The 23,825-nt window shown below is 46.4% G+C and overlaps 2 protein-coding genes across 2 annotated transcripts in view; one reads left to right on the top strand and one right to left on the bottom strand.

The window, feature by feature from the left end:
- CDH23 (cadherin related 23) overlaps nucleotides 1-23,825 on the top strand; it is a 623,958-nt gene that overhangs the window by 513,364 nt on the left and 86,769 nt on the right. Inside the window, exon 37 of the mRNA XM_043983602.1 lies at nucleotides 609-836. Coding sequence (XP_043839537.1) covers nucleotides 609-836 — 228 coding nt within the window. The remainder of the gene's footprint in view (nucleotides 1-608; nucleotides 837-23,825) is intronic.
- Nucleotides 8,042-23,825, bottom strand: part of VSIR (V-set immunoregulatory receptor) — a 39,601-nt gene continuing 23,817 nt past the window's right edge. Inside the window, exons 4-7 of the mRNA XM_043983603.1 lie at nucleotides 14,932-15,039; nucleotides 12,446-12,473; nucleotides 9,430-9,617; nucleotides 8,042-9,198 (exon numbers count right to left, since the gene is read on the bottom strand). Of these exons, the coding sequence (XP_043839538.1) occupies nucleotides 9,161-9,198; nucleotides 9,430-9,617; nucleotides 12,446-12,473; nucleotides 14,932-15,039 (362 nt within the window). The 3' untranslated portion in view covers nucleotides 8,042-9,160. The remainder of the gene's footprint in view (nucleotides 9,199-9,429; nucleotides 9,618-12,445; nucleotides 12,474-14,931; nucleotides 15,040-23,825) is intronic.

The raw sequence follows: 23,825 nt of genomic DNA on the forward strand, positions 1-23,825 counted from the left end.
AACCATTCAGTATCGGTCCTCCAAAGTCACAGTTAGTCCTTTCATGGATCAGAGTACTCAAGTCTTTCAGTATTGTTTTCCCATAGAGTGGTCCTTCTTGGTTCTATTTATTTTGCTTTGCATCCGTTTATGTAAGTCTTCCCAAGTTCCTCTGAATACCTTATACTCATGGTTCGTCTGGTACAAAAATATTCCATCATGTTCGTATACCACAGTTTATTTGGCCATGTTCCCTTTCCTTTCCTCCTATCAATTCCTAAGGACTGGGAAAGAGAGCCCTTCTCCATCACGCAGAGAAGAGACCAGTATCCAAAGAAATTATTTTCTCATGCAGTCCCCAAAATGAGTCAGTCCAGAATTATCTCTGCCTGGCGTATTGTTGGGGCCCATGCCAGACTAGGCATTATCTAGAGCTCCATCTTTTGGAGTAACTGAGCAACAATAAGGGAGAGCTAGCCCATAGACTCAAACATTGTGGGTGTTACTGGATAATGAGGTCACACAGCTCTCAAAAAATGAGTCCTTGGCCTTTGCCAGAGCAGCAACATGTTGACACCCTAACCTTAGATCTGGAGTAACTTTCTTCTCCCTGTCTCTCTCTTTCATAGAACGTGGGTGGGGGAACTGCTGTTGTCCAGGTGATAGCCACCGACAGGGACACTGGAATCAATAGTGTCCTATCCTACTACATCACTGGGGGAAATGAGGATATGACATTCCGAATGGACCGGGTCACTGGAGAGATCGCCACCCGGCCCTCTCCACCAGACCGAGAACGCCAGAGCTTCTACCACCTGGTGGTCACCGTGGAGGATGAGGGCACTCCAACTCTCTCAGTAAGTGATGGGGCTACAGAGAGGGGGTCTTCCATGAGGAGGAAGGGTAAAACAAAGGGGTGATGTTTTGTGGCTGAGGGGAGTAGGAATTCTCTAGAAGAACCAATGAGGGCAGAACTTTGGTGAATTGAAACCGAATGCTGCTCTTGTTTACTGTTTCTGCTAACAGTGCCAAATACGGAAACGATGCATCATTTCTCCTGGATAGTAGTTCCATCCCGCATTTCACCAGTAACTTGTTTGCTCTGACACGTGATTGGAGATCTCACTCAAGTAGATTCTGGAGGAGTTGGGGGCTCAGAAAAGTATCATGGGACCAAAATATAGAGGGAGTTTTAGCAGTCATCTAATCTAACTTCATTTTACAAAGAGGGAAACTGAGGGTCCACAGAAGTAATGTGACTTGTCCTAGATCACAAAGGCAGGGAAGGGATGGGCATAGAGGTAGGGGAGGTAGAGGAGGTAGGGGGCTATATCCTACAAGATCATGAAATGATCTATTTAGGGCTGGAAGGAATCCCAGAGATCATCTAGCACAAGGGTGTCCAACTCAGATAAAAACAGGGGCCACTAAACTGTACCTAAAGATCCCTGTAGGCTGCTTACTGACTTAGAAAACCACATATTAACATTATCTATTTTCTATTATATTTTTATTTATTTTGTTAAACGTTTCCCAATTACTTTTTTTTTTGGTGAGGCAACTGGGGTTAAGTGACTTGCCTGGGGTCACACAGCAATTAATTGTTAAGTGTCTGAGGTCGGATTTGAACTCAGGTCCTCCTGAATCCAGGGCCAGTGCTCTATCCACTGCACCACCTAGCTGCCCTCCAATTACATTTTAATCTGGTTCCTGCATACAGGAGAGTATTGGCAACAATGCTGGCATGTTTGACACCTCTGATCTTGTCATCCATCTTTCTATAGCTAAGGAAACTGAAGCCTAGGTAACTTGTGATTGGTGACTAAACAACTTGTCCAGCACCACCCACATAGTAAGGATCAGAAGTAGGATTTGAACCCAGGTGCTCTGAGCCCAGAATTGTACCATTCTATCTCCTGTAACTATGAACTATGTCCTAGTGGTATCTCCTGTTAAATCAGAAAGTTTGGACAAACAGGCATAACCATGAAATATTGACCACATTGATTTACCCAGGGGATTCTACAAATATATAGCAATAACCCCCTCCCATCAGCCACACTGTCAGTTAAATAAAATCATTTCCTTGACATTAATTGCCCACTCGTCTGGCTTCCTTTGGGCTACCTTTGTGTAATAGTTTGGGAAACAGTTCATCCAAGAGACAAGGGGGCTGGTCATAGTGTTCTTAAGGTCCAGGCGTCAAAGATTCTAGGTGTCAAAGGCCACCAGGCTGTTTAATTCCCAATGTCCAATAGACAAACAGACCTACAGGAAAAGCACAGAGAAGTCACCCGTACCTTTCGATTCAGATCTACAAAAAATGGATTAAGCAGCTGCTTGTGTACCCACCGCTGTGCTAAACCTTGGAGACTCCAAGATGAAAAATCATGGCATACTTGTCCTCATGAGGCTTGCAATCTACTATGGAAAACAGAGTAGAGAAAAATACACAAAGAGTAGCCACAACTACAATATGACCGAGTTCATGGCTGAGGTCAAACAGAGGAAAGGCATGAGAACTTCAAGGAGAGAGAGAGCACTTCTAACAGGAGGTGGGCATAGGGGACCAGGGAAAGTTTCCCAGAGAATGTAGCCTCTTATGCTGGGCCTTGAAGGAAGAGAAGGATGGCAACAGGTGGAGATGAATGTAGGGAACTACATGCATTGATACCCAGCGGTGGAAGAAGACAAGATGAGAGTGGGAAAGAATGAATGGACCAGTTTAGCTGGAATATAAGGGAATAGGAGGGAAAGTCGTACAAAATAAGAAGCCAGATTGTGGAGGCACTTGAATGTTGAGCTAAAGAGTTGATACTGTGTTTAGTAAACGTTGAGAAATCACTGAAAGCTGTTGAACATTAAGAAGATTGTTAAGTTGTTGTTAAGTCATTTTTCAGTCCTGTCCAACTCTTCGTGACCCCATTTGGGGTTTTCTGGGCAAAGATACTGGAGTGGTTTGCCTTTTCCTTCTCCAGCTCATTTTACAGATGAAGAAACTGAGGTAAACATGGTTAAGTGACTTGCCCAGGGTCACACAGTGAGTGTCTTAGACCAGATTTTAACTCAGGAAGATTACTTGGTCAATATTCCTAATAGAGCCTAAAGCTTTGCAGCAGGTGTGAAAGGAGAGATGACACTAGGAGGAGAAGATTGAGGGGGTCTCACTTTGTTCTTTGAGGGTAGTTGTTGATCTGATCTCTTTTGAATGACCCTGGATCTCACTGAGAAGACCCCCATAGTCTTTCAGGTCTCTACGTAACTGACACAATGTCATTCACTAATGTGAACATCTGGAGAATGTCATCAATAGGGAATCTCTCTTCCATTTAGGAGTTGGCAGGACGTCCTTCATGGCGCTGGCAAACACATTTAGTAAACATCTGTCTCCTTGTTTTATGCCTTTCTGGATATGGGTATCCAGCAGATTGTTGAATGAAGTTATCTTTGCAGTCCCATCTGTCACGGAATCCTGTATGGTTTTAATGTATGCAAGGGAGACACCTTGTTGGAGCAGAGCCTCTATGAGCACCTTGAGAGCATTTTGTTCTGCTGAGATGAATCGGCAGGGGTTTTTGTTTTGCTTCGTTTTGAACAAATAATAGACGCAGACATATTTGCATTTTTAATTCCTGTCAATTAGGCAATGGTAAAGATGTGATCGACTTTAGAAAATGATCTGCAAAACCTACCTGTTATATTCCTGGGTTTTCACAGAGGATGCTCAATGTATACAATGACCATTATCTTACAGACTTTGTGGGCTTAGAAAGCTAAGCATGTGACTTGACCATTACTGATATCTTTTGGGCGACTTTTTTTCTTTTTCTTTTTTCTTTTTTTTTTTTTTTTTGTCTTTTTTTGCTAATAGTACTTCTCACGATCTTTTTCACTCTTCAATATCTTTGAGATATCTTTAAAACTGATCTTTAAGTATACATAAAATCATGATGCCTCTAACATGACTTCTTCTGTATATTATTGTTGAGTTGTTTCAGTTATGTCCTACTCTCCTTGACCCTATTTTGGCGTTTTCTTGGCAAAGACACTGGAGTGGTTTGCCATTTCCTTCTCCAGCTCATTTTACAGATGAGGAAACTGAGGCAGATAGGGTTCAGTGACTGGCCTAGGCTGACACAGCTAATAAGTATCTGAGGCTGGTTTTGAACTCAAGAAGATGTCTTCCTAATTCCAGGCCTGGCTCTTTGTGCACTGTGGCGCCACCTAGCGTCCCCATTTTCTGTATATATTCAACCAAATTTACCTACTTTTCTTGGCTTTATCTTTTTTAGGCATATTACCATTTTTTTACATAGTACACAGTACATGGAGTACTGAGGTGGGATGGTCATAGATGAGAATAAAGATCAACATTGAAATGTTGAAAGATCTGTTCCATTTCAGGACTATTTGTTGCCTTTGTTCACCTACAAATGCCTTAGGGAACACTTGGCTCTCATGAAGAGTTCTCTATAGATTCAATTTCCCCTTTGACTGCTCTTTGCAGGTTTGTGAGGTGATTCTAGCTGTAATATTCTGTAATATCCCTCCTGGTTTGGGGCCAAACAAAATGGCTCTGCTCTTTCACATATAACCCTGCAAACACTTGAAGATTACTGTATCATCCTTCCTGAGTCTTTCCTGCCCTTAACACTGAGCTTTTATTAAATGCAAGAAACTTTACTAAGAAAAACCAAAAAAAGTATAGTCCCTGCCTTTCAACAGCTTACAACTGGGGAGACCAGGCATATATACACATGGAAAAAATGATCACTAATACAAAATAGAATACGGTGAATGCCAAATCTGTGGTGCTCTTTCAGGAGACATTACTGTGGGCTGGGGTGGTCAGTAAAAGCTTAAAGGACAGGGGCAGCTAGGTGGTGCAGTGGATAGAGCACTGGCCCTGGATTCAGGAGAACCTGAGTTCAAATCCGACCTCAGACCCTTGACACTTACTAGCTGTGTGACCCTGGGCAAGTCACTTAACCCCAATTGCATCACCAAAAAAAAAAGAAAAGAAAAGCTTAAAGGAGAACATATAACAGTAAGCTTCTCTAGCCCAGATCCCTTGAGTGGCTCCTCCTCATAGTCTGAACATACACTGAGTCCAGGTGAGGAGAAGGGAGACCAGGACCTCCTCCCCTGGCCTGAACAACAAAAACAATAACAACCCCAAAGCCACAGCCTCCACGCCCAGGAGCAGAACTAAAGAGGGGGTGGAGGGACAGGGATGGGTAGAGGTGGGTGGGGATGAATGGAGATGCCAAAGTCCTAAAACTCAGAGTTCAGTTCACTGAAAACAGGAAACCACCAAGGCTCATTTTCAGGGGCAAAAATAAGAGAGAGGCAGAAAGGCCTGTGCAGGAGGCAGGCCAGTGGAGGAAGTGCGGTGTCTCTGCCCCAGCCCTCTTCCTCCCTTGGAAGGAAATGGGCCTAGACAAGAAGAGACCAGAGCTCACAGCTCAACCCCACACCCAGCCCTCCCTGGCAGCTCTTCTTGGTGTGAGGATGGCTGCCTCAGCCGTCTACTAGTGCTCCCAGTCCAGGCCTGGCCTCAGGGGGCTTCCTCCCCCCCTCCCACTGTTTCTCTCTCTCTCTCTCTCTCTCTCTCTCTCTCTCTCTCTCTCTCTCTCTCTCTCTCTCTCACACGCGCGTGCACACACACAAATACACACACACTCTCCCAGCACAGGCCTGGGCCAATCACCTCATCACCATCACCAGTGTAGCTCAACTAAGAGGAAGAGAGGGAGGGGGGGAGGAGGAAAAAAGGAAGGAAGGAAGGAAGGAAGGAAGGAAGGAAGGAAGGAAGGAAGGAAGGAAGGAAGGAAGGAAGGAAGGAAGGAAGGAAGGAAGGAAGGAAGGAAGGAAGGTAGGAAGGAAGGAACAAACAAACTTACTGTGAACAGGACTGAGAGGTACAAAGTATTATTCTAAGATATCATGGTATAGGGGAAAGGACACTGGCCTAAGTATCTGGAGACAGATTCATTCAAGCCCAGCTCTCTCACTGACTGGCTACGTGACTTAGACAAACCTGTTCACCTGTCTGAGCCTCAGTTTCTTCGTCTGTAAAATGATGACAGTAATCTGCTATCCACTAGCTGTGTGACCCTGGGCAAGTCACTTAACCCTCATTGCCATGCAAAAATAAATAAATAAATAAACAAATAAACAAATAGACGAATGAATGAATGGATGAATGAATGAATGAATGATCTGCTATCTAACAAACTTATTGCAAAGAATATTTTAGTGATTCAAAGACCAGTGATTGCACTGACTGGCCATGGAGACGCTGCTCCCCCTCGCCCTAACAGAGACTCTTCATGAGTTTTTGTGACTGCAAATGTTCATAATCTGTGGCCAACCTGGTGAGAAATCTCTCCAGTCTTAGCTGGGATGACTGTTGAATGGCAGACAGGTCTTCTGCCAGGCCGTACTCAAAATCATACTCCAATCGCATCATTCCTGGAAGTGTTTGCACTTATAAAACACAGGGGTCCTCTTCATGACAAACTGAGGCATCTGAGAAGGACAGGATTGAGAGAGGCCCTCTGTAGATGATCGAGCACCATTTCAATGTGTTATTTTTTTTTTATGAGCACATCTGTAATCGGACCACGGAGGGAGGCTGCCACAATAAGTTATATTTCTATAGCACCTTATGAAGTTGTCTCATTTAATACTCCCAACAACCCTGTGAACCAGGTGCTATTATTATCTCTAATTTTAAAATGAGGAAACTAAGGCTTAAGGAAACTGGGGCTTATGAGGTTAGGTGCCCTGAGTCACATGGCTAAGAAGCATTTGAGGCAGGATTAGAACTCAGGTCTTTCTGCCTCCACAGTCACTGCGCAGCCTGGCTGAATGCAGCCAATGAGCCTCTAGTGTGGCCATATCCTGCCCCGCCCCCCCCAAGCCAGCTGCCAGGCCCCCTGGGAGAAATTCCCATCATGAGACTAGGTTTGAGAGTCATAACCCAGAAGTGCCAACAGCACTCATGGTCCTTCCATAGGGAGGAAACACTAGGGCTAATCCCAAGAAGATAGAGACTGAGAGCTTGAAGAAATGAGCTCCTTCTCCCAGCTCCACTCTGGGTGCTGCAGCCTCCCCAGAAGGGACCCCAGGTTAGCAACCCGGGGTCTCCTTCTCCCTACTGCTGGACTATGGCCCAGTCACTCATCATCACCTGGAAGGGCAGTTTGTGATGCTTTGTTCTGGAAGCAAAGATTCCCTGTTATGACTCACCCACAGGCATGGAGCCCTGTCTCCCACTTCAAAGCAGGCACCCCTCCATTCTTTGCCCCTCCCATCCAGTTTTTCTGAGTCCCCCATCTACTTCCTTGGGTTCCCGGGTAATGAGTCTTTTGCCACCAAGGGAAGGGTCCTTCCTGAGCCCTTTGCAAACAGTAGACGCTTCCATTCTGTGTAACTAGAATAAAATTTCATTTCTACCAACTCTTGTCCTATATTAGGATCATCTAATTAGACCCCTCCCTGACCCCTGGGCACCTGGGTTGGGCTAACAGAGTGAGCTGAGGCAGAAGTGAGAGTGCTTGAGATTGGTGCCTACTTTAAGAAGGAGGAAAAAAAATATCACACACACACACACATGTACCCCAATGCTATGAGACCCCATTTTTTCTGATGGGTTGATAGGAGGGACAGGTGCCCCAGTGTGAGCTTCTCCCAGCTGTGGACCCAGCAGATGGGCATAGAGAAGGACAATTTCCATCTCTCCCCCTCATCTTCCATACTTTTAGAGTGTCTAGATGAGGCTGAATCCTTCCCAAAGCACATTGGCCTTAGCAACCTGGTCCCAATTGTAGACTAGGTAGGGTTGAACCAATCCAGCACAGGGAGAAATGGACTCCTGGGGAAACACACACCTAAGAATTTAGATCTCCCCACCTACTGGGTCCCATTGGAGTTCTCCTTGGAACTTCTGGGAAAGGTGATGTTGGGAACTGCCCCCTTCTCAAGTCAGAGGGGTTTTCTCACCATCTTCCATCCAACAAAGTGAGCATTCCTAAAAAGGAAAATGTTCTCTGGATTCTTTAAAAATCCTTTAATTGAAAATTCAAAAAAGGGCCTTAATTTCACTTCTGTATCTATGTACAAATACACACATATTTACATACAAATACAAATTCAGGTACAAATCCATGCATAGGAAGCAGCACAGGGGAACAGGTAGCAGAATGCTAAGAGCGCCTCCCCGGACAGCGGTTGTTGAATTCCTTCTCTTCACTCACCCCTGTGACAGTGCCTGCCCCTTACCCCATCACTCCCCACCAGGTGCCAGGAAAGGAGATTTCGACCCAAGAGCTCTGCCCCCAATTGTCCAAGATGCCAGGTTGCTCACAGGGACATGGTACCTTCAGAAGATACTTCTTGTGGGGGGGGAGGAAGGGGTAAGAGGGGTTATGGCCAGCATGACCCAGGGGGGGCCAGAGCTAAGGGAAAAGGAATCCCCCAGTCTGAAGCCTTCTTTTTTTGTGATCTTCCATCACCTGGGGCTTAATTTATTCATATCTGCTGGAATATGGACATTGGCTGGATGGGCTTATTCCCCACCTCACTCCCTCCTCTCCCAAGGTCTCAGGCACTGTTAAGGAAGGCACTCCCACACATACACACACCTCAGCATGAGTTTTGGGGTCCCAGACTGTATAGTCAGAATCAGCTGCTGGGGGTCTTTCCCTAGAGACCAAATTCAACATTCCCCTGGTATCCTACAGGGGAATTCTGATCCGCTTACCCCTCTCCAGGGATCAGGAATGAGTACAGGGAGAAGGGGAGAATTCATCATATCCTGGCCCAGGCACAATGACAGGGAAAGCTCAGAATTAGGGGGAGGATTTTCAGATCCAAGCATTTCGTCCCAGGATGTTGAGTATAGCTGATGTATAATTAGCCTCTCTGAGGAGGAGGTCCCATGGTATCTCTGACCACCAGAAGCCAAAGGCAGGTGATCAATAAGGCATTTTTCTTCCCCCTATGTTGGGTCCTGAGGCATTATCAGTGTCCTTGGGCCCTGCAGGGGAGGGAGAAGGCCAAGAAAGCACCAAAGAACTATAGAAAATGAGTCCAAGGGGGAATTTGTCCGTAGGGTCCAGGCCCAGCCTCTCTTCCTCAGCAATGCTATTATCATCCCCCTCCATGCTAAGCGGTTCTAGATTGCTTCTGTATCAGGAGAGTCGGGGACAGGATCTGCAAGAGAATAGAAAAGCAGAGTAAGACCAGGGCTGTGCCCTCTTCCTCGCCCCATGCTAAACCACTCCATGCCCAGCAAGGCAATGAGAATGAAGATGACACTATGTGTGCGTTCTCACGGCCTGCAGGTATCCCCAGAGAATCCTGGTTGTTGGAATGGGAAGAAGCTGTAACAAGCTCCCAGCAGTTAGGGATGTGAGGAAAAGCACAGGGTCAGGCTGTATTTACCTAGTGATGGAAAGAAGACTTCTCCAAGGCCAGGAGGGGAGAGAGGAGTATTGGGTTCCGAGAGAAGGTGCCGGCCTGACTCAGAAGTCTGTCTCTGAGCCACGTAGGACAGAGGAGGCTTGGGCTTCGATTCGGGCATCCCATGAGGAACAGCTTCAAAAACGGGGTTCTCAATACCCTGCGCATTGCTGTAAGAGAATTGAGTACTTAAGAGACCCTCCTTTGAGACCCTAGACTTGTACTGCACCTCCTCCGTACCCAGCTGGTCCAGCACAGACCTCATTGCTGACTCCTTCCTTCCCTGACTCTGCCCTTGGCCTGGGACTCAGGCAAGATTCCCACCCATATCAAATTCATGATGGCAGAACAAGGGCTCAGCCCCCTCTCCCATTCTGTGAGTGAAACCCAGAGCCTCCAAGGACGTCGGCCTTTCTCTCCCACCATCAATCTCCAGGACAAGAGACAAGCCCTAAAACATTCTTAGTTTCCCTTGTGAAACTATCCTAAGTCTATGATTTCTATTATGATCATTATTCTAATGATAATATTCAGCCTGGGAGAATTAATTCTGGAAGTCCAGTTGGAGCTGGGTAGAGCGTGAATTGGATGGGAAATCAATCTTAGAACACTGGATTTCAGAGTTGGAAGGGAGTCTAGCCCATACCTAAGCCAGAATCCCCTCAGCAGGGATCTCTACGTCTTCTTAATGCCCAGATCCGATCATTGCTCAGAGCCCATAGATGGCTCCCCACTGCCTACTAAATAAAGTTAAACCTCCACCTGGCATTCAAAGCCCTCCACAGCCTGACAGACAGGGCTTTCCGGCTTTATCTCAAAGCATTCTCCTCCAGGAAAACTCATTATTAACCAATTGCCCTAAACTGTGAACAATCTCACACCTTTGTTCATCTTTCCTCCATCTAGAACGTCCTCTCCCCTCCCTCACCTCCACATGCTGAAATCCCCCACACCCTTAGAGGCACTGCTGACATCCTACGAAGTCTTCCCCGAACCCCGGGCTGAGAACACTCCCTCCTTCCTTTGAGCACAGAACGGAAGCCCTTTCAGATCTTAGAGTTTGAAAGTTGGAAGGGATCTTAGAGATTATCGGGTCCAACTCTATCTGAAGCTTCTTGTAATATTTATACAGAGCTTAAACCAACACGTATTTATTCAATGCCCACCTTTGGGCCTGGTTCTATGCGGATATAGACAGAAATGAAAATAACCCTAAAATAGCTTCTCTCTCTCCTACTGGGGGAGAGGAGGACTGGAGGGGACAACATGTACACAGACACTTGAATACAAAATATATATACAAGTAAATACAACATCATCAGAAGTGTGGGAGGGTACCAACCGCTGGGCAGAGAAGGAGAAGTCAGAGTGTGAGCTGAGCCTTAAAAAGAACAAGGGGTTTCAGGAGATGAAGGTGATGGGAGGAAGAGCATTCCTTTGGGGTCCCTTCCAACCCTGAGATAATATTATTCTAAGTAAAATGACTTCGTTTTATTTGTCTTGAAAACTTTCTCAGGCTCCTTGGAGGATCTCCATCCCAAGTGCATATGCTTGAAGGCATTCATCCCCATTTCCATTCTACTCAGGAAACTATAGACTTGGTCGCTGCCCCACCCCCACCCCCACCCACCCACCCCAGCCTCCACCTCTCCAGACTGAAGTGTTCTAACACTTGGAACTCTTAGACAGTGCTAAGCCAAAGGGCACCAGGTGTCTGAGGTCAGCACCTTGCCCAGGCCTAGGCCTAATTTGCATTCTTGGTTTCAGTGTCTTTGAGATCTTAGCTGTTTCCTCTCTCACTTCCCAGGTTGCCCCTGAGATCCAGGGCCTGGCAAGAGCAGTCAAAACCCACAGGCCTTCAGATGTGGGAGCCAAGCTGGGCAGAGAGGAGGAGGGTCAGTGGAAACAACGAACAAGTCCTTAGTAACGAGGCCTGGGGTCCGGCTTTGATGCTGACTCTCATAGCAACCCAACAATAGGGCCAAGTAACCCCAAGAAGTGGATGGCTGTCTCTATGGTATAAATGAAGGGTCCACTGTGTGACCTTGGGCAAGTCACTTAGCCCTCATTGCCCCCACCAAAATAAATAAATAAATAAATGAAGGGTCCACTGTGTGACCTTGGGCAAGTCACTTAGCCCTCATTGCCCCCACCAAAATAAATAAATAAATAAATGAAGGGTCCACTGTGTGACCTTGGGCAAGTCACTTAGCCCTCATTGCCCCCACCAAAATAAATAAATAAATAAATGAAGGGTCCCCAGTAGGCCCTTCTGTTGCAAAATGCCTTCCTCATCCATTAAGTAACTGCTTGGGGCCCTCTGGAGACATATATTTTGATTGAGATAAGGCATTATATAACCTGAGAAATGGAACACATTATCTTGCTAACACATTAGCCAGAATTAGTGTTCATTGATACCTAGCTGGGAGTAAGCCTATGGGGAAAAGCTGGGTACATGGCAAGCGTGGAAGAGAAGATTGGGAAAGGTTAGGCAAGGACCCCGGGTCTAGATGGATCACTGGATACGTGGAGTGGGGAGATCTTTGGTCCATTGAGAGTCAGAAGAGATCTTAGAGCCCATCCAGACAGTTTCTTTGATTTGCCCAAGGTCACATAGCCAGTGGCAGAAGTGAAATTTGAGCCTGGGTCATCTGATCCCAAATCCAGTATTCATTTCATGATAGCATTATTGGAATGTACTGAAGGCAGGAGTGAGGAGAGAGGGAAAAGAGGAGAGAAAGGGGAGGAAAGAAATGAGGGAGGATGAAGAGTGATCCCCCAGTAAGGAATGAGCAAAGGATTATCCTAGACAGTCAGCCCTGTCTGACCAAGAATACCCTCCCCCTTCCTCATCGACTCTAGCCTGGGCTTCTGGGGGTTCATCCAGCTTATAGAGCAGCAAGCCAAAGGAAAGGAGGAATGAATGGGAGTGTGCCAAGCTCTCCAGGAAGGAGAGCCAACAGGAAACCTGAGCGGCACCACCAAAGGGTCTTACCTCTCCATCCTCACCAGCTCATGGGCACCTGGAAGAAGACAAAAAGGGTCTGGGTCAGAGAAAGGAATCCCTGGGGGAAAGGGAAACGTGTGGCAAGCTCAGAGTGTGTCTGTAAGCACATACCAGGGAACAAAGATTAAAGGACACTTCCCGCTGGGAGCATATTCTTCAGTCTTCCTCATTTTAAAAGCAGGAAATAGAAATTAATGATTTAGTTGTGTACCTAACAGGTGGGCTAGCCCGATTACAGGTCGCTAGTGGCCATTCATAACTGTTTGTCTTTCACAAATATGTTTGAAATGTCACATTTCCCAACACTTTGATGCAGAAACGGGCCTAAATTAAGACCTAAAGCATGACTTAAACCATAGATCTGCTATCTTTCCTCTCTATAGACATTAACCAACTTTGTGGTTTTTGGCTTGGACTTACTCATCATGGCTACAGTTACTGATGAGATGTTTCCCATTCCTTCCTTGGCTTATCAGTCACATCAGATCTGGAAAGACAGCAGTGTTCAAAGGGCAGGCCTTGGGAAGGACCCCTGTGACTGTGGCTTTTCTTTGTACCCGTGGTAGGCCCTTAAGAAAGGCTTGTTCACTCACTCGCTGACATTTTTACAGTTCTGTAAACTTTCCAAAGCACCTTCTTTTACAATCTTGTGAGGTAGGTAGCTCCAAAGCAGTGTTAGCACCTTGATTTTTCAAAGGGGGAAACTGAGGCTCTGGCACATGCCAAGGGCCATGTAGCTGCCTCATTTTAAAGCCAGGTTTCTTTACTGTACTGTGCCACCTTTCTATCAGCTGTGAAGGGCCTCACTCTCTTCCTGGGAGAGATTTTTAGGGAAGCCCTCCCATCTCCCCAGCCAGGGCCAGGGTTAACACCAAGAAGTTTATGAAGCAGTGAGCTTCTGAAGAGCATGGAGAGACAGAATGCTGAGGGCTTAGGCCATTCCCACCCCCTCCTGTGTCGATGAGTTTGTTTTCCCTGAGTTCCAGTTCCCTATTCTGGCCCTATAAAAGGGGGCAGTGTTGCGATTTGTAGAAGGAACGGAAACTATCTATTCATCTGGAAAATAAGTCTCAGATTATGCAATGAAGTTGGCTGGGAACTGTTTTCTCCCTTATCCTTTTCCATTTTTTTTTGGGGGGGGGGGGCCTTCCTGAAAATGTTTTATGGATGAGCGTGACCCAACAGCTAACGCTCTGGCTAATTGCTTGGCAGTTTTTTCCCTAGTGGAATTGTTGGGGGTGGGGCAGGGGTGGGAAGTGCTCTTAATTGGGCCCCTCCCTCTCCTCCTCCTATTCTAACCACCCCTGAACTAAAGCAATCTTTCCTGTTAGCAGCTGGAACCATCTCTAAAGTTGCTTTGGTTTTGAAGGAGGGAATGTGGGGGCTTGAAAAACAAAACAAAACAAAACAAAATGCAAAGACTGCAGCTCTCCAGTCTGTGATCTCTGTCACTGAGGATTGGCAAAGAGAGGAGCTGACTTGGCCGTGGGGGCCACAGCCACACCATCCCAACTGGCCATAACTGTGTCCCCAAGGTCTAAAGAAAGCCGCTTTCTCCACCCACCTTTCCTGAAGAAGCCAAGCACAGGCTTGTACTTGTCCCTGGAGAGACTACTGGGAGGGAGCGGGCATAGAGAGAGGCCATTCAGACCCCTTGGGTTAAGCTAGGAGACCTGGCATCTGGGTTGAATAACCCTGAATTCTATTGTCTTGGCATAACTCTCTAAGTATTTTTTGAGCATCTCCTTCCTTAGCCTGTAAACTCCCTGAGGGCAGGGACGGGTGGGTGCCTTAGATCTCTGTATTCCTAACCACCCTTGATGGGGGCTGGGCTCACTCAAATCTTATTTTGTGACCTGACTGATTTGCAGCAGCTAAATGCGTGTGGGATTTTGAAGAGCTGGTATGGCCATGGCCATTTTGGGGTGGGGAGGAGACGTGGGCAGAAGGGACAATATCGGCAAAGAATAGGGTAGGATCCGGGCAGATTTTGCAGAGTGACAAGTGTAAATGTTGTAGATTGTCTTGGAATGTTAAAGCTGGAAAGTCATCTAGTCGACCCCATCGTGTTAAACTTTGGAAAATTGGCTGCCTGAAGGGAGAAAGGACTGTCCCAAGACCACACAGCAAGGAATACAGATCTCTCTCTCTCTCTCTCTCTCTCTCTCTCTCTCTCTCCAAAAGCCAAAGCAGCCCTCTTATTTGGACAATGTGACCACATCTGGTGCAGTGAGGCATCAAGAGGTAGCTGACACCCAGGGCTGGGAGACAGGTGACCTGGGTCCAGTTCCTAGCCAAGCTCCGCCCCCTTGTTCAGTCTGCATCTTGCTTTTGTTCTATGACTAAGGAGGCCAATGACCCCTACCTGCTCTTTTCCCCATTTCCAGGGGCACTGACTGGGCTGTGGGTCAGAAGAGCTTCCCAGCTATGATTTCTCACGACTACCTGGGAGAGAGGGTGCCCGAGATACTTACGCCTGTTGGAGGCTGCCTGCTGCTGTTTGTAGACCAAGAGGAGGATCAGGGGTAGACAGAGGATGCCCACAATGCAGACTCCAGTGGCCAAAGCCGCCACTGTGATATCTAAAAGGGGAAGAGAGATGTTGAAGATGAGTCCCTGAAGCTGGGTTAGGGGGAAGGGTGTGAAACAAATGAGTTCTGCAAATCTGCCTTTCACTTCCTAAGGGCGAGACTAAGGTCCAGAGAGGTCAAGCAACTTGTCAAAAGACACACAGCAATGGCAGATGTGGAGAGTAAGTTTTATCCGACCTCATTGGTCATACCACTCAGGAATCTTTTTCTCTCTGTGAGGGGCCATGGCTTTGCAGCCTAAGGGACTAGAGAATCTACTTTATGTAGAGGCAGGTGCATTGTCCCCTCTTCAATGCCAACAGTGCCCATGTGGTTGCAAGTCTTCCCTTCTTACTTTTCCAGTGTCCTTATACCTTATTCTCCTCCATGTTCTCTGAAATCCAGAGACACTGGCTGCCTTGCTGTTTCTCTCCCAGTCCATCTCCCAACTGTGAGCATTTTGACTGGTTGTTTCCCAATGCCTGCAATGGCCACCCTTCTGATCCCCATCTCCTGTCTGCCCTGGCTTCGGTCAAGTCTCAGACAAAATCCAGCCTTCTACAAGAAGCCTTTCCTATTCATCCTTAATCCTAGTACCTTCCTTTTGTTCATTATCTCCAGTTTATCCTGCATATATCACGTTTGTACAAAGTTGTTGGAGCGACTAGGTAGCAAAGTGGATAGAGTACCAGGCCTGGAATCAGGAAGACCCTAATTCAAATCCAGCCTCAGACACATACTAGTTGGGTGACCCTGGGCAAGTCACTTCACCCTGTTTGCCTCAGTTTCCTCATCTATCAAATGAGCTGGAAAAGGAAATGGCAAATCCCTCCAGTATCTTTGCCAAGAAAACCCCTAAATGGGGCCACAAAGAATCAGACACGGCTGAAACAGCTGAACAGCAAAGTTGTTACCATGTTTTTTCCTCCATCAGTCCTTGCAAGTAAGGACTGTTTTGGTTTTTTGGGGTTTTTTTGTTTGTTGTTAGGTTTGGGGGGGGGGTTGGTGAGGCAATTGGGGTTAAGTGACTTGCCCAGTGTCACACAGCTAGTAAGTATGTAGTGACTGAGGCGGGATTTGAACTCAGGTCCTCCTGAATCCAGGGCCAGTGCTCTATCCACTGCAGTGCCACCTAGCTGCCCCTGTAAGAACTGTTTTTTTACCTTTCTGTTTCTGTTTTCCCAGCCCTAAGCCTGGTACACAGTAGGAGCTTCATAATTGCTTGTTGACATGAAGACATGAAGTAGCTGGGCTACTTGCTCCCTGTGAACCCTTAACTCCCATGGACAGGGTGCCAACAGGCAGATGCTTGATTACAGACTCATCAGAAAAATTAGCAGTTTAATCTCCATTGTTATTACTTTCTCCATCCCTTCTCAAGTCTAGACAATCAACAAAATGATCAATCAGGCTGTGATTTGTAGTTTGCTTATTTCTGTGCTGTAGATGTTCACGCTGAAAATAGTAAAATTGGCTCTTGAGCTCCAGGGACAACCCCTGTCTGTGGGCCTCAATTTCCTCATCTGTAAAATGAATGGGTTGGACTTGCTAGTGACTAAAATCCTTTCTGGTTCCTTTGAGGCATCCTTGGCTAGACTGTGCCCCCCGGGAAGCAAAAGACTCTAGTTCTCAAACTAAGACAGTCACTGAAGACCTGTGGTGACTTTGTTCTGCAGGCCTTGATCTCTGTGGAGAGAGGTTCATTTACCACAAGAACCCAAGCCAAACAGCAGAAGTTTCTAGGGCAGCCCCAGCTCACCTACTCAGAGACGACCCCTTCCTTCAGTGGGTGCAGGGCCTCTGAGAGCCCCGTGCCTGTATTCCCCTCCGTTCTTCTCTTTGTGCTCACGGTAGCCAGTATGAGGCTGGTGGAGAGGAAGGGAGGGAGAATATCCCAGCCAAAAAACCAGGAACCAAAACACAAGCAAGGGAAACATGATGAGACAACGTGCTCCTTCCAGTCTGTTCGATCCTTAGCTAATTTTAACACCCCGACGTGTAGATTCCAGAAGCTACAGTTAGCACATGTCCCCTCCTAACACAACCAGCTTTGATACAATTTCCTCCTCTGCCTTCCTCCATGCCCTGGGCAGCATCTGAGCCTGGCCTCTAATGAGAATAGAAATAGTAGACAGAAATGTGAGTCTGCTAGATTTAGGGTTGAAAGAGATGGGACTCTAGAGACCTCAAGTCCAACCCTCCCATTTTACCTATGAGGAAATAGAGGCACAGAACAGTTAAGTGACCTGCATAGGCTCACACAGTTAATATGGATCTGAGACAGGACCGAATCCAGGCCTTCTTGAATCCAAACCCATTGTCTTATCCTCTACACCACATGACCTGGAAATAACCTCTACTGCCATCCAGTCTGACCCTCTACCCAAGAAAAGAATTGACAGTACAACGTAAAGAAACAGCATTTCAGGGGCAGCTAGGTGGCACAGTGAATAAAGCACTGGCCCTGGATTCAGGAGGATCTGAGTTCAAATCCAGCCTCAGACACTTGACACTTACTAGCTGTGTGACCCTGGGCAAGTCACTTAACCCTCATTTCCCCACCAAAAATAATTTTTTTTAAAAAAAAAGAAACAGCATTTCAGCTGAGCTGTTGTCCCCAAGCCAATTATCAACATAAACTGAAGTAGAGTCAGTTACTTAAGAACCCAGTTTTCATGTATTTTAAAAGTACTCATCATATAAAGAGTGTCCCCAAAGGTCACCTGTGTGTGACCTTAGGAACGGCATTTGCCCTATCTGCACAGTTTCCTCCTCTATAAAATAGGACCTCAGTTTCCTCATCTGTAAAATGGAATTGAACTAGGTACCCTCTAAGGTCCACTCCAGCTTTAAATCTATGAACCTGTGTGTCATGCTGATTGCAAAACATTTTTTTCTTCATTATTAAAGCCATCCCTTAGCAACCCCCACTAGTAAATCCTTTGCCTCTATTAGTCACTGCACATTGTTGAAAGTAAAAAGATCCTGCAATTCTGACTCGTCACTAATTCAAACCCTGTTCTCCTTGGGGAAGTTAGCCTGGGACTCTAGACTGACTGGAGGGGCGGAGAAGGAGGGGGGCTACTGTTGTTTACATTCCTCTGATCAGGTGGTTTTACAGGGAGAAATAATAGCTAGACACATCCTTCTCTATGCAAGGGACTTTCTCTCCCAACCAAGAACCACTTTTATTCTCCTCCCGAAGTGAGTCATCTTTAGCTCATCCTGAGGAGGTGATCCCAATTGGGATGGAGAAGGGAGGAGTTTCTGAGGAGGTAGGAGGCAAATGCCCACTCCAAGATCAAGGAGGTACATTAAAACTGCAGGGCATTGTGGGAAGGACTGGACCATAGGGAACTGGGTCATTGCTCTGGGGACATACCAGGTGTCCCCACTAGGAAGGAGGTGAGAAAGAAGAGAAAGACGGGTGGGACAGGGAGGATGAGGGTGGATTCCTTCTTAAAATCACTTTTTTAAATATATAAAACAAAATGCATAGGATTACAAAAGAAATCAGTTCTATGAAAACAGCCAAATATTTTAAAATACATTTTTCTTGCATTCCCAGTGGGTAGGGGTTTGGGAGAGAGAATTCAAAACTTAAATTAACTTCAGAAATTAAATTTAAAAATAAGTTCTCAGGACAGCTAGGTGGCACAGTGGATAGAGCATCGGCCCTGGATTCAGGAGGACCTGAGTTCAAATCCGACCTCAGACACTTAACACTTACTAGCTGTGTGACCCTGGGCAAGTCACTTAACCCCAGTTGCCTCACAAAAAAATAAATAAATAAATACATTTTTTAAAAAGTTCTCCAACCCAGGTTAAGAACCCCTCCCTCAGAGAGAGGCACTTTGGGAAGAGCAGATAACCCCCAACAACTGCATCCTACAAAATACTTTTTCTACCCAGTGGGTGTGGTAGCCTCTACCCCACCCTTTTTGTTGATTTTGAAATAATCCTTCTGCAACCAGGGACAGTTTCAAAAGCATTTCCTCCTATGGGGAAAACCAGAAAACAGCCTCTTGACAAGGAAGGGCTTCCTGCCTCCCAATCTAGTTTGCTCTTCATTGCCTTGGGCACCTCCCCATCCCAGGCAAATTAGGGACCCTGGACAATTAATAGATGGGAGACAGTAATGGCATAACACCATCTCATGTGACCTTCAGGAAGTATATGTGACCCTGTAGGGTCATAGGATTGCATATCATCCATTTAGAGCTGACAAGACCTTGAAAGCCATCGAATCTAGCCCCATCTTCATTTTACCAATGAGGAAATACGTGACAGAGCTGGATGCTGATCCCAGGCACTGTACTCCAAGGTCCTTGCCCCTGTACTGTGCTGACGAGTGCTATTATCATTCCCATTTTACAAATGAGGAAACTACGTTAAGTGACTTGCCCAAGGTCACACAACTAGTAAGTCATCTGAGGTGGGATTAGACCTGGGACTATTGCCACACTGAAGACGATGACCCCCTGTTGTCTAACTTTCCTTAAGGTGATTTGGGCCAGGGAAAAAAATATTTAAAAGTTTCAAGTTAGGCATTTCTCACTGTGCAAGCAAAATTGTCAATAGAACGGATTACCAGGCATGGTTATGGGAACTCCCTGGAGAATCTAGAGAACACACAAAAGAAGCGTAAGGAGGTTCTCACCCTTGTTCTCCTGCACAGGATGCTACTAACTGAGGTTTGGGGCCACAGGCATATTATTATGACAACTATCACAGCAGGTGACCTTGGGAGCAGGTGTCTCCATATTGACTTTGGGGGGACCAGCAACAACCAGTCAGACATGGTCTTAAAGATTCTGAAACAGTCTAACTGCAGTCCTGCCCAGACACAGAGGGACAGATAAGTTGGCCCACAAAGCCAGGCCTGGGATTCTCTGACTAGCAGTAAGTAATAAGCCCTTTTCTCTTTACCCTTCTTACACTTGGCTCTTTATAGAAGTCCGCATTAATCCTCACTCTGTCCCTGTGAGGGGAGAAAACAGATTTCCATATCTCCAATGGGGAAATTACCACACATGAAGAGGAAGTGAGTTAGCCAAAACCACACACCAAACCCAACCACAAAACCAAACCTTTACAGTTTTTTGTTTACTTGTTTAAAGATTTCTTGCTCCTGATAAAAGAATCCAAGTCAGCAACAACATTTCTGAGTTCTAATTGAGGCATCTGGGCAGCTCAATGAATAGAGTTCTGGACTTGGGAAGACCTGAGTTCAGAGACTGCTTCAGACACTTACTAGCTGTGTGACCCTGGGCAAGTTAACTTCCCTGTGCCTCAGTTTCCTCTTCTGTAAAATAGAGATAATAAGAGTACCTGCCTCTCCAGATTGTTGGGAGGTTAGAAAGTGAAAATATTGGTAAGACATTCTGCAAACCTTCAAGTGCTAGATAAATGTTTGTTGTTGTAGTTGTAGTTGTAATTGGGTCTCGAGGTGAGCCTTGGATATCAGAGCTAGGAGGGGCCTCAGAACATAGAATATCAGAGTGAGAATGGTCCCTAGAATACAAAATATGAGAATTGGAAAAAGCCTTAGAACCCAGAATACCACCTGGTGAAGAGTACCCAGAAAAAACTGAGAGGGGCCTCCAGAGGTCATCTAATCCTGTCCCCAGTCACAAATCAGGCTTTGCCTGAAGCCCTTCTGACGTGTGTCTTCGTGGCCTTGCGCGGAGAGGGAGAGGGTCAGTGTTCTCTCTTTTACAGAGGCAAGGCTAGTTACCAGTTGAAAATTTCTCACAGGGGCAAAGAATCTAGGAGGTTAAGTCTGTATGTAACCCAGAAGAATGACAATTTCCATCAAAGGTCCTACTGAGAGAAGGAGATTCCCAACTACCCTGGTCAAATTTTTCTAAGGAATCTATTCTGGCCAAGGCACAATGCCAAATGCATCCAAGATGCCTGTATCGCTACCGCGAGTAAAAAAACAACAAATTATAAACTTCCTGAGTAATCCCTCTTCTAGGGCAGGGTCAAGAAGAACCACCCCTGCTTCCCTTTGGGGATCACTCAGTACTCTATCCAAGGCTTTCCAAACTAGACAGCTGACTTCAATAAGCAGGGTGTGTGTTATAGTGGAAAGAATATTTTGAGGGAGATGATGCAGCTTCTTGGGCCCAACCCTGGGACCTTGAACAATTGCCTGGTTTCCTTATCCATCAAATCAGAGGCTAGGGCTAGATGAAATGTAAAGCCCTTTCCTAACTAGAACATTCTGTAAGGCCCCAAGGAAAGAAGGAGGGTGGAAAAGGGAAGATAAGAGATGAGCCAGGAGTGGGGGAAGTGGCCAGTGATAGACTCATGTGAACTGTGACTAAACTTAAAGGTGTGAGCTAGTGTGCTCACAAATAGTCACCCTTTTCCTACCACACTCACAGAAGTGGTTATCCCAGGGAAAAGAGGTTGGGCCATCACAGCCTGCCCACCCCACACAGGCTAGCTAATCCAATGCTGAACAGAGTCCTCGCCTCATTGGGGAAGGACTCCAGGGGCCTCAGTTTCCTCATAATTTGGGAGGGGTCAACTTGCTGTCCTCTTATGTCCATTCGTTCAAGATCCCATAATCCTTTAGGGCTCAGAGAGTTTCTAACATTATGAATAATTTCTCAAATGAGGGAGGCCTTAGATGCAGATATTCAAACAGATGCTTAGTGGGAACAGTACCAGTGAGTTGGTACATAACTCTTGTCACATGTGGAGATCAGGGACTTTAATTAAATGAGATATCAGTTCGATTTGAGTGTGGCTCAGGCAAGATTTGGTCTTCTAGATTGCTTCTAGGTCAGTCTTTCCAGAAAAAGGAGTTGGCTTGCTTCCGGTTCACAATGCTGGAACAGCAGAGCTAGGAGGACCCTTAGAATGCAGGATGTCAGAGTGAGAAGGATCTTTACAACCAGAAGAAACCTTAGAACATAGAATTTCAGAGCTAGAAAGGCCCCATAGAACATAGAAAATCAGAGTTCGAAGGAGTCTTCTTTACTGATCATCTAATTCAAACTTCTCATTTTTCAGAAGGTGAAACTGAAGTCACAAGGAGGGAAAATGAAAATTTGTTGATTTTGTAGTTTCAAAAAAATAACTAGCTGATTTGGTTGCATTTTAGCCTATAGATTGTTTGGGGTTTGGCCAATAAGCATATTTGTGGGTTTTGCTTGGTTTTTGGTGAGGAAGATGGAAATCTTAGGGTCTTTGGTGCCCTAAAGAGAGATAAATTGTCAATCAGATGAGACATCCTTGGGCTTCCCTTTTTAGTTACTAGAAACTAGACCTCAAACTTCAGGCATGGAGGGACCCCATCTGACTTTCCACTTCCAAGGGAACTGGGCCTTTAGAAGTCTATCTCTCCCCTAGACTTTGCTCCCATTGGTGGACTTCTCCCTGTGAGAACCCTATACCCTGAAACTATACATCCCCCAGATAGGAAAAGGGAACCTTGCCTTCCCCTCTCATCTCCTTTGGATTCCGCAAGCTTGAATTCCTGGAACGGGAAAGCAACTGCAGAACCCTCAAGGCCAAAAAGGCCTGAATCCATCCCCCACCCCCTGCTGAAGCAAGCAATGGTAGGTGGGTGGGCCCAGAGTAAAGGATAACCCCCGTGTGGTCTCTGGGCCTACCTCCTCCCCAATCTCCAAGGTAGCTGTGCCCCATCCCCGGAACTCTCTCCTCCTTTATCTCAAGTCTCTGCTGAAACTCCTTCTACAAGAAGCCTTTCCCAGTGCCCCTTAATGCTGATGTTTTTGCTCCAATTACCTCCAATTTATGCTGTTTGTGTCTTGTTTGTACATAGTTATTTGGACAGTCTTCCCTATTAAAACGTGAGCTCCCCGCTTATACAGGGCCTGGCCGACAGGTACTTAATAAGTGCTTGTTGACTAAGGACTGAATGGCTGTAAAGTACCCACCTGCGGAGGTGAAATTCATTGAAAAATTGCCTGGGCTGGACCTGACCCTTCTCCTCCAGAGCTAAAGAAAACTGTCTCCATTGGTTTTCCAGCTCCTTGTCAGGCCAGGACTCAGGGAGGGCATGGGTACTCAGCCCAGAGTAGGCCAGGCGGGTTTCCACAGTGCTAGATGGCTAGAAAGGTCAGGTCACTACTGCTCCTCTCCCTTGTTTTAAAAACGCAGCATCCCAGAAGTTACCTCAGCAGACCAGATGCCTGATCCTTGCCTTCTTCCTGAATGCAGAGCCTATTGTTCCATTCCACAGAATTCCACCTTCCCCCTGATCTTGAATTTGGGTCCTGGAGGCAGGCTGGGTAGAATTGATGGTGTTTAACCTTCTCACTTTTATAGATGAGGGAAATGGGAGCCAGAATCTTGCCCATTCTAGAGTGGGGTGGTCCTTTTCCCTTTCCACTGGTTCCATCCCACCTCCCCCCATGGGAAGTCACCAACCATAGGGCATGGAGGGCAATCAGATTGGGATGGGTGGAGATGACTCACCTCCCCCACCCCAGCCCCCACATCCTTTAAGACCAGTGTAGGGCAGCTGGTGTTGAGGCCAAAGAGTGGACTGCTGTGGTTGTGCAAGAATAGATGCTGTTAATACCCTCAAGCCAGATAAAGAGGGAAGTGACCAAGAAAGGGAGGAAGTTGCTGTCTCTAAGCTCACAGGCTACTGAAGCCCTCTTGAGTGAGGGACCTGTGGCTAACCCCTTTGGACCCCTTACCTCTTCTTCCCTGAGGTCCTCTCCCAATCATATCTTCTTGGGAAGCCATGGGAAGCTGGCAGGGCTACAAAAGGCCAAACTTCTGTCCCCATGTCCAGGATGACCTGAGGGCTC

This window comes from Dromiciops gliroides, chromosome 2 (genome assembly GCF_019393635.1).
Source record: "Dromiciops gliroides isolate mDroGli1 chromosome 2, mDroGli1.pri, whole genome shotgun sequence".
NCBI lineage: Eukaryota > Metazoa > Chordata > Mammalia > Microbiotheria > Microbiotheriidae > Dromiciops > Dromiciops gliroides.